Here is a 10,342-nt window from a genome sequence, read left to right on the forward strand (position 1 = left end):
CATTGGAGACGATTCCCCCTCCTCCCCCCCCCCCCCGACCCCCGCAATTCCTCTCTTGAGGTCCCAGCAATACAGGCCTCCCAATTTTCCCCAGTCAAGAGCACAGAAGTTGAGACCCAGTCCCCTTCTCCCTCAGATCCAGGAGTCTGGGCCCCAGGCATCTTCTCTCCCAGGACCGGAGACAAAGCCCCCAGCCCTTTCTCCCTAAGACCCAGGAGTCCAGCCCTTCTGCTCTGCTTCCCAAAGGTCCCAGGTGTCTGGACCTTTAATTCCTAGCTCTAGGACCCATGAGCCGAAGCCCCCAGGTCCTTTCTTTAAGGATGACCTGAGTCAGGTACCCGGCACCTCAGGAAAGGGTCTGGATCCCTATCCTTGCTCTAAGGACCAGGGCATTGCTATTTTCCCACCCCCTGGCCTCTTCCTCCCTGCCTCCCCTCAGGGTTCACTGCCTAGTCTCCTCAAATGATGGTACTGAATTCTGTCTTCCCCAAGCCAAGTAGGGCAGCTCTGTCATGTGTGTGCATCTCTTTGTGTAGACATGTAATAAAAGAGCCTGGAGCACTAAATGAGTAGCGAGGAGCTGGGGTGGTTCATGATTTTGCTCTGACAGCCACTTCATAGCCTAGAGTGGAGGAAGGGCCTTGGGGCAGGTTTGCCGGACTGCTTCCTTGATGGAGGGTAATAACTGCCAGGAGAATCCTGCAGACACATTCACTTCTCGACTTTTTTTATTAAACATAAATATTCTCACCCCCAGATTCCCCTTCCCCGCCTCCAGTGACAGTTCTCACCCTATCCTCACTCCTTTCTTCCAGGTCCAATTCTTCAACGGCCTTTAAGGAAGGTGGAAGAAGTCAAGATGGTGGCCATCTTGGGGTCCCAGGGAGTGGAGAGCCATCTTGGCTGCACTTCCATTGGCCAAGCAAAGTGCCCCTCAGCACAGGGCCTGGCCCGGCTTCCATCTTAATCTGCCCTATGTTACCTTTCTTCTCAATGAAGGTGGTTATCTTGAGATACCTACTTTCAGTATCTGGAAACAACTTCCATCCCTGCCCCTAACTCCCATCACCCCCTGTCTCCATCCCTCTGCAAACGGCCCATTTGCCATCTCGAATCTCTTTTCCACAGGGAAGAGGTGGGCATAGTGGCCATCTTGCTCCCACTTGAGGTGTTCCCTTTGGCTGAGCTGACTACATCAATGACCCAGACAGTTGGAACAGTCTTTCCCTCCTCTCAGTGTTCAATTTCAGAGGAGTAAGGTCACCAGATTGTTCTGGTTCTTAGAAATTGGGACAATCCATTATGGCAAGTTGAAGATCTCAGGACTCTTCAATTGGAGAGATGTCACACATGAGTCTGCAGACGTGGGTGGCTGGGTGTGGGGAAGGCAGTATACGGGAAGGGGGGAGTCCCGGGGGCCAGATCTGGGGGTCCAAAGGATGTGGGTTTGATGTAGCTGGTAAAAGCTCGTGGATGGGGTGTGGTGAGATAACCTGCCCGGGCTCTATACAGTCTGCAGGGAGGGACCATGCCCAGGTGTGGGTTGAGGTCATAGAAGGTAGGGGTCCCCGGAGGTCCAAGGGGAGAGGGTGGCGGCAGGAAGAGGCCTCCTCCAGGGGCTTCACCAAGACTCAGGCTCACACTGACTCCTCGGACCTTGTAGTAACCATTGGTTGGGTCCTGAGGGGACAAATGGGGCTTGGTATGTGAGGGTATAGGGGGTGAGGGTCACTGATGGAGACACTCTGAAATAGAGCCAGACCTAGAGAGAAACAAAAAGACAGAAGCAGGAGCAGGCGGAGATCCAGAGACAGAGAGACAGACAAATAGACTAGTAGAAAGACAAAGTGAGACAGAAAAATAGTGACGAGAGACAAAGGGACAGAAGAAGATGGGCAGAGGAAGGCAGAGACAGAGGGACATAGGCCTGCTGAGGGGTGGCGGTGTGGAAGGAGATGCAGGGGGAACAAGAGAGAGACTGAGACCAAGACATTCATTCATGCATCTGCCCTGTGGTCAGGCCCTGCGCTGCTGCTGGGGACGTCTACCACTACCTCAAGATAGAGGCTAAGGCTGGGACAACTATGTGGGCAACAGTCAGCAGATATGCAAACTGAGGCCGTGGAGGCGAGTGAGATGGTCCAGGAGGCAGGAGGAAGGGGGTGGAGGGAGCGAGGTCCCAGTTCTGGGACATAAGCGGGGAGACAGTTGGAGGCACAGTGAAGGGAGCCCCTCCCCTCCCAACGCTCACCTTGGTCCCCAGAGACCCCTCCTCATCCAGAACCAGGTCACTGTGGTCCGTGTGCACGATGGGGCCCTGGGGAGGGTTCTTCATGAGAAGGAGTGGTCAGAGGACCCTCCTGCCCCAGTGCCAGACCCAAGGACCCTCAACTGGACGGGAGGCCAGGCAGGAGGCACCAAGAGCACCTGGAAGCTGGGATTTGGATTGAGGACAACAAAGGGCCCTGGGGGCATAGAGGGTCTAGGGAATAATTGGGTTGGGGCATATTTGGATTTGGGGGACATTTGGGTCACTGCTGGGACTAGCATCCTATTTGAGTTTGGGGGCCCGGTTGGGACTGGGTTACTATTTGGGTCTAGAGGCACAGTCATGTCTGTCCCTGGCATCCTACCCGGTCCTCGCTGCTGCCTGTCTCCTTGGCGCCCCTTGAACTGGAGCCATCGCTGCCGCCTGGGATTCGCACCAAGTTCTTTTGCTTGGAGAAAGAGGCTGAGGCCAGAGACAGGCGAGTGGCAGAGGTAAGCGACGGGGCAGGGTTACAGTTTGGGTTGGGAAGCTGGGAAGGGCAAGGAGTGTGACCTGAGGAGACGGAGCTAGGGCTTGAGGGAGGAACCAGGGCCTGAAGGTGAGCCAAGCCCCTGGAGGGCTAGAGAGGTGGCACTGGGGCCAGGTCCCAAGGCCCAGTCAGACAGTGGACAGTGAATATGTGTCAGGGGAGGGGCTGGGGTGGAGCTCGGGCACTGACCCTTGCTGTAGTGCCAGCAGCAGAGGGCCACCCCAGTGATGACCATAAGGAGCGTCATGGCTGCAGCGGCCACTCCAGCGATGATCTGCACAGTGGGCAGCAAGTCTACAGGGAGAAGAGAGGACATGCTGAGGAGGCTAAGCAGAAGACTACAGAGGAACTGGGGAACAGGGGCTCAGGGCTTGGGTTGGGGTTCTCTGGGTTCAAAAGGTCACCAACTTTGGGGATTCCCAAGGTTTGTAGTCCCCTACATTTAAAGTCCCTGGATTTAAGGGCTCATGAATTTGGGGTTCCAAAAGTTTAAACTCCCTGGCTTTTGGGAACCTTTGAGTTTAAGGGTTTTTTTTTACTTTGCAATTCCCTCTTTTTGGAAGTTCCGGTCTTTGGGTGCCTAAGTGTGAGGGGTCTCTCAGTTCAGGATTCCATATTTGAGAGAATTTACTGTTTTGGGGGGTCTCAGGATTCAGGGGACTTCAACTTTTGAGGCTCCCAAAGTTTGGGGAGTCTCTGCATTTGGGACTCGTGGGTTTGGGGATTGCAGAGCTTTTGGGGTTTGAGATCCTCAGCTTTGGGGTCCTCAGGCCCAGGGTCTCACCTCGACGGCCCAGGCTGACCCGGGTGCCTCCCTCGCCCAACCGGTTGCGGGCACTGCAGTTGAAGCCTCGGCTGAAGTCAGACTCCTGGGTTCCCGAAATGTGTAGCACAGAGATCAGACCTGGACCCTGTCCCCCGCTGCCTTCTGGAGCTGGGAACGTCTCCACCAGGAACCGACCCTGCGACCCCGCCGCCAGGAAGCCCTCATCCCAAGACCAGACCTGGGGGCACAAAAGAGGGAGGTCACGGAGGAGAGTAGGGAGCACGGGCAGGGTGTCGGGAAGGTCAGAGGTAGTCACAGTAATTTTAGGGGTCCGGCTGGGAGGTCAGGGATCACGGCTGGCTGGGTCATGGGAGCAGGGACATTTCCTTACCACGGCATCTGGGGCGGGGGAGGCGAAGACTAGACACTGAAGGCGGGCGGGGCCCCTCAGGAAAGCGGGCGCAGAGTGCAGGGCGGTCACTATCGGGGGAGCTGGGTTGGAGATTGTGGACCAATCAGAGGAGAGGCCCCGCCCCCCATAGCCCGTTCCCAATGAGGCGGGGCCAGGCCTGGGCGCTTTCCACCAATCACACCCAACTAGGCCACGCTCCTCAACAAACTCAGAACCCCTCGGACGCTCTTTCTCTAGGGCCCGCCCCTATCCCCAGGCCCCGCCCTCTATAAAACTCCCCCTCCCAAGGCCACGCCCGCCGCTTTAGGCCGCGCCCCCTCTGCCCTTGCCCTATCCCAGTACCTGCCCCTTCCTCCAGGAAGCATCGCTTTCTCACCGTTCACAGTCAGCCTAGCCTCCGCAGCGCCTCCCCCCAGGCCAGAGAGCCCCGGCTCAGCCCTGCACACGTAGTCGCCCGCATCCTCGGGCCCCACCGACGGAAGACGCAGAGTGGGCCCGAAGCCCAGCACCTGGGATATGGAAGAGGCGTCAGGGGCAAGACCTTGGGAGGAAGCCCCGTCCCCCGCCAGCCACCGGCACAAGCCCCAGATCGGGCCTCACCTGCGCGCCCCCGCGGCGGGTCCAGGTTACCCGTGGGAGCGGGTTCCCGCGCCAGGCACAGCTGAAGGAGGCGTCTTCCCCCACGTCTACGGAGATGGGCTCCGGCTTTGCCTGCAGAATCGGTCCGACTGGAGGACAGAGAGAAGGGGTCACATGACCGGGGAGAGAGGAAACTTCTAACTCGGGATCAGACACTCAGAAACGACACCCTCAAGGGCCTAAGTATAGACCCCAGGTCCACAACTCGGTTCACACGCCCGGCTCCGCCCTCGCCCCGCCCTCGCCCCGCCCCTACTCCACTTAGGCGCTGACCCGGCACCGACAAACCCTGCCTGCGTCCTATTCTGACCCCACCTCCGCCCACAGCCCGTCCAGGCCACGCCCCACTCTAGCCCCTGGCCCATTTGAGCTCCCCGTTTTGGCCACACCCACGGCCCCGCCACGGCTCACACTGCACGTCCAGCGCTGTGCTGCGGTTGGCGCTACCCACGGCGTTGCTGACCTCGCAGGACACCGGCGCAGTCAGGAACGAGGCGTCCGCCACGACCTCCAACATTGGCCCGCGGGCCCCGAGCACCGGGGAGCCGCCCTTTGCCCACCTGTGGAGGAGGTGGGGCTGTTAGTGTCGTCCCTGCTAGTAGGGAGTAGGCACACCTACTCCGTCCCAGCCCCAGCCCTCCCCAAGCCCGTGCTCCCGGCTGGGGAGAGGTGATCTTTGTTCTCACCTATAGCCTGTGACAGCAGGTTGGGCCGTGGCCTGGCATAGGAAAGTGACCTTCTCTCCCTCCTGCACAGTCTGTGGTTCTGCAGACAGAGTCACCACTGGGGGGTCTGTGGAGGTGGGTCAGCGGTCAGCAGTGGGAGAGGACCTGGAACACCTTCACTGATGACCTAGAAGTCCAATTCCCAGCCCCTCCACCCCAAAAGTCTGGGTCTCCAGTCCCCTCTTCCCGTTGAGCTAGGAGTCCAGGCCTCCACCTCCCAAATCCCCCAGGGACCGCAGGTCCCCAGCCCTCCCTTCCTCATACCCTGGAGTCCAGGCTCCAACCTCCTCTTTCCCCAAGGACTTCAGGCTTAGGGCCCAGTGTCCACTGCACTCACACTGCAGGCTCAGCGTGATAGCCGTGTCCTTCCCCGTGGGCAGGGCCTGGCTGCGGGCCCGGCAGACCAAGGTGGCTCCATCATCATGATTGGACGGAGTCAAGGATAAGATGCTCTCCACTGACCCAGTGGTCCCTTCCTTCAGCAGGGTCTGGAGGTTATCAATAATAATGATTTCATCTACCCCTTATATAGTGCTTACTATGCAGCAGGCACTCTTCTAGGCATTTATAAGGATTACTTTATTTAATACTCTCAATTACCCTGTGAGGTGCGTACTACTATTATCCCCACTGTACAGATAAGGAAGCTGAGGGACAGAGAAGTTATTTACTCAAGATCAATCAACTAGCGAGTAGTTGAGCCAGGATTTGAACCCAAGTAGTCTGACCCTAGAGTCCTCACCCTAATCACATACCAAGAGTCCCAACCCTTGAACCCCTGTCCTCCCATGCCCTTTTCTCCTCTGGATGAGCCTGTTGTGAGTGGACTCCCAAATTTCCCTGAATGGGCAAGGGCTGTCACAGGGACTTGGACCTGACCTGGTGGAAGGTGGTCCTATCCAGCTGGATCCCATCTCGGAACCACAGCAGCTCAGGGGTGGGGCGGGCATCCCCACGGCTTCGACAAGTCAGATTCACAGGAACGCCAGCAATCAGAGACACCGAGGGGCCGCCCAGCACCTGGGGGGCTTCTGGGGGCACTATGGGTGGATCTGGGGTCAGAGCTGGATCCTAGGCCCAGAGACTCTGATCTTCCCAGCTCTAACCGACCGCTTTCTGCGTTCCCTGGACTCTGATACTCCCAGCCAGCACCCACTGTCCCCCTGGGCTCCCCGGAGATGAGTGGGCCAGGTCCTCACCCAGCACGTGCAGTCGGGCTGGTCGAGAGCGGAGGCCTGCTTGTGTAGCCTGACATTCATATGATGCTTGATCCTCTAGCTCCACGGGCTTAATGTGGAGGTCGTGCTGGCCATTGGCCTCATTCCCTGATATCCAGTACCGGGACCATCCTGGAGTCAGGGAAGAGGGAATCACACCACGGTTCTGAGCTCCTGGCCCCAGGCCTCCATCCCCAGATGTCCCACCCCAGAAAGACATTGCCAAAAGTATCTGCTGGGCCAGAAAGACACTAACTCTCTCCCAATCCAGAGTCACTGCAAACTTGGGGAGGATAAGTTCAGAAAAAAGCAAGAAAACAATTGCCATAAAAGTCAGATTAGATGCTACCTCTGGAGTGAGGAGGGAGTGGGCTATGGTAGGGGAAAGGAATAAGGCGGGCTGGCAGTGGACCTGGGTAGTGGTTACACGGGTGTCTATAATTATTTGGCAAATCTTCCATTTATGTTTTATGCGCTTTTTCTGCATTTATTTATTTACCAATAAAAATGAAAATCCCCAAACCCTGTGGGACAACCTCAGAAGAAGAAGCTAAAAATTCAGGACTCCCAAATGTTTACCTGAGCCCATTAATTTCCCAAACTTGAAAACGTCAAAATAGAAACTTCAGTTACAGCCCAAGCCCAGCACCCTCCCGCTGGAGCCAGCCCCTCCCTGAGTCGAGAACAGCCTCACCTGGCAGGTCCCTTTCGCCCCCTAGAGCCAGCCCATCCTTAGTCCACTGAACCAGCCCCCAGTATGCGCCCAGGGCACAGGGCAGCCGGGCCTCGTCCCCCAGCAGTACCACCAGGTCGTTCGGCTGTTGCAGGAAGTGGGGTGACCCGCCTAGGAGAATGGGGGGCAGCACAGCTGAGCTTAGCACATTCACGAGATCCCTCATTCAGGACCCGGGAGTCTGGTCCCCAGCCCCCTCTTCCCTCAGACCCGGAAGCCCAGGCTCCCAGAGTTCTCCTCCCTCAGCGCCATGCACCCCAGTAGAGCGGCAGCTGGAAACAATCCTCCCCCATATTTACTCGCCCCCCACCCCCGGCCCCGTGCGGTACCTGCACGCCCTCTGAGGCAGAAAAAGAGGAGGAGGGCGGGAACCAGCATCCTGAGTATATGGCCCCCAAGATGCAGCGGACTTTTTGCACTGGCTTCCCTGCCAACTCCTTCCTTGGCAGCACACCTCCCACCTCTCGGCCTTGAGCCCCCTTCGCGCCCGACTCTTCGCCCCAGGCTAGAGGCACCCCGTCTGTGGCCTGAAGTTTCCGAAGTCAGCTCCGCCGCAGGCTCTGAGGCGCTGAAGCGCCGGCCAGTCCCGCGCGCCGGGTCTGGGAGAGACCCCGGGAGGGCCGGGTCCCGCTCGCCCCGCCCCGGCCCGCCCCGCCCCCGGGAGACCCGCCGTCTTCCCATTGAGAAGCTCCCGCGGCCGCGGCGCGGATGAATGGGGGCATGCAGGGCGGGGTGCCCCCGGCGTGCCGGCGCCCCAGCCCAACTGGGGTCTGGGAGCCGGAACACCTGGGTCGAAGGAGGGGGTCCCGGCTGGGTTGGACACCTGCATCCTGCCGGGGTTGGGGGGGCCAGGGGTGAGGAGGAGGGAGGGCAGGGAGTGGAAGAAACTTGCTCAGCCCCGGGCCTGGAGGGACAGCGCTGAGTGGAAACGGAGCTATAAATGGGAGCTCCTGGGGCCTCGCTAGTTTCCGCGCGCTGGAGAGGCGGAGCCTGGGGCTCCCCTGGGCCTGCGGGTCAGGAAGAGGGCACCAGGGGGCTTGGGGGGCAGCTGGGACCCCCGAGAAGAGGGGGCGTTCAGCTCTCCCCGCCCCCAAACCCCTCCTCAAAATATCCCTCTGCCTGCCTTGTTACCGCTGCAAACTAAAGCACGTCCTAGGATCCAGGAATCCAGGCCCCCAGCCCCTCCTTTCGCAAGACCCTGCAGTCCGGGCTCAGCCCCTCGCCCCACTCGGCCGCGGTTGCCCGGCGACGGCTGGGCGGCGCGGTGCCGGGCTGGGGGCAGGCGCGGAGGCTGGGAACCGCGCAGCTTGTCCTGACGGCTGCTGCCGCCCAGCTGGGGCGTTCCCACGCTGCAGGCCTGCCGGTGCGCTGCGCAGCTGGCCAGGCAGGTGGGCGGGACCCCGAGCCCACTGAGCGGGAACTGGGGGCCTGGGACTCTGGGTCTGACCTTCCTGAGCCTGTAGGGACTGGGGGTGCACACTCAGGGTCTCCGTCATTCCTGAGCTCAGATTCTTGCGTCCCTAAATGGCAGGGGCTTGGACTCCCAGGATTCTAGACTGGGGTTTAGACCTCTCTTGACTGAGAAGCTAATGGCCTGAATTCCGAGTTTCTGACGAGCCGGGGACTCCACTAGGTCCCCTGCCTGTAGCAGGGTGCAATTGGGAGAGGAAGACAGGAGGTCAGAAAATCTGGTCTTAAGTCTTAGAGTTGGGTGGATTTAACCACCAGTCTCTCTCCCACCCCCACACAGGCCCGGGAGGATTTGAAAATCAGCAGACAGTGAACATCTGCCCTAAGTCCTGTGTGTATGGGGGGTAGGGTTGGAGGCCTGAACTCCTGGGTCTTCAGGGAGAAGGGGCTGCAGGCCTGGACTCCTGAGTCTGCTAGGGATGGGTCCTGGGGGCCCAGACTTCTAGGATTGTGGTCCTGAACTCCTGCTTTCTGTTTTGGGGATTCAGTGCCTGGATTTTGAAATAGGATGATGAGCTTGGGGCCAGGACTCCTGAATCTTGGGGAGGAAGTCAGGTAGTTAGGCTGTTTTTCCAGACACCTGACATCGCTTCCCCTTCCTGGCTCTCTGGAGCCACAGACATGGAGCCTGAAGTCCCAGGAGCATCCAGAGGATGAAAACAGCCAAGGTAGAGGGTGGAAGGTTTGTGCTAATTAAAGATCCCAGCAGCTGACAGCTCTACGCCCTGGCCTCGGGGGACACCATCTGGTGAGGGCCCCTACGACAGAACCTCCAGCTCTGCATCCAGCCCATTCCCCAGGAGGTGTGGGGGCAGTGGGAGAGGGAATGTGGGAGGAGGGGAAGGAGTCAATAATGGGAGGGGAGGAGAAAGACTAAAGGGAGCATCAAGGATGGAGCTGTGGGGGCTCAGGCCAGATGCCTCATCTTGTTCCTGGAGGAGGACCAGATGGGGGGTTGAGGGGGGAGAGAGAGAGAAAGCGAGCAGTTCCAATTCCTGCAGGAGATAAGCAGGCAGAAGAAGCTTATCCCCTGTGAGCGCGTATGTGCACACTGGGGTGGGGAAGGCAGGCCAACCAGCATATGGTTATCAAATTCAAAGACGTGACCATCAGAAGAGATGGAGTAACAAACAAAAGAAAGAGGCACAGTCAAAGGTTGACTGAGAACAACTATTGAACTTCTGGTGTGTGTGAGAGAGAGAGTATGGAGTGGGGGGGAGAGATAAAGATGAGAACAGAGACAGAAAGACGGAAAAACAGACACATAGAGGCAGATATAGAGACAGTGAAATGGTTAGAAGTTGGTGGAGATGAAAACACCTAGTGGAGAGAGAGAGAGGGAGAGAAAGACACTGAGACAGAGAGGAGAGTCTCAAAGAGACGGAGAAAGATAGAAAGATAAATCGAGATGGGTAGAGGGAGGAAGAGAGACAGAGACACAGAAGAGGAAAGAAGAGACAGGAGAGATGGAGGGAAGCTACAAGAAACGAACTCACCAGTTCTTGCCAAAGGGCTCCCACACTGGGCTCATCTCTATACCCAGAACTAGTGCTGGGGGTCTGGACCCTGCCTTTCACTCTGC

The 10,342-nt window shown here is 58.4% G+C and overlaps 1 protein-coding gene across 1 annotated transcript; it reads right to left on the bottom strand.

Moving 5' to 3' along the window:
- Positions 1 to 716: 716 nt before the first annotated feature.
- On the bottom strand, positions 717 to 10,291 carry KIRREL2 (kirre like nephrin family adhesion molecule 2). The gene is made up of 18 exons (XM_058531049.1): positions 10,257 to 10,291; positions 8,519 to 8,747; positions 7,620 to 8,076; positions 7,252 to 7,401; positions 6,540 to 6,689; positions 6,220 to 6,380; positions 5,678 to 5,828; positions 5,302 to 5,407; positions 5,027 to 5,175; positions 4,577 to 4,704; positions 4,353 to 4,485; positions 3,956 to 4,056; positions 3,583 to 3,802; positions 2,982 to 3,092; positions 2,634 to 2,731; positions 2,252 to 2,317; positions 1,642 to 1,680; positions 717 to 1,372 (listed from the first exon to the last, which is right to left on the bottom strand). Exons 1-18 carry the CDS (start codon positions 10,289 to 10,291, stop codon positions 1,301 to 1,303), a joined length of 2,556 nt encoding a protein of 851 aa, XP_058387032.1. The 3' UTR covers positions 717 to 1,300.
- Positions 10,292 to 10,342: the final 51 nt, after the last annotated feature.

This window comes from Diceros bicornis, chromosome 34 (assembly GCF_020826845.1).
Source record: "Diceros bicornis minor isolate mBicDic1 chromosome 34, mDicBic1.mat.cur, whole genome shotgun sequence".
NCBI classification, from domain to species: domain Eukaryota; kingdom Metazoa; phylum Chordata; class Mammalia; order Perissodactyla; family Rhinocerotidae; genus Diceros; species Diceros bicornis.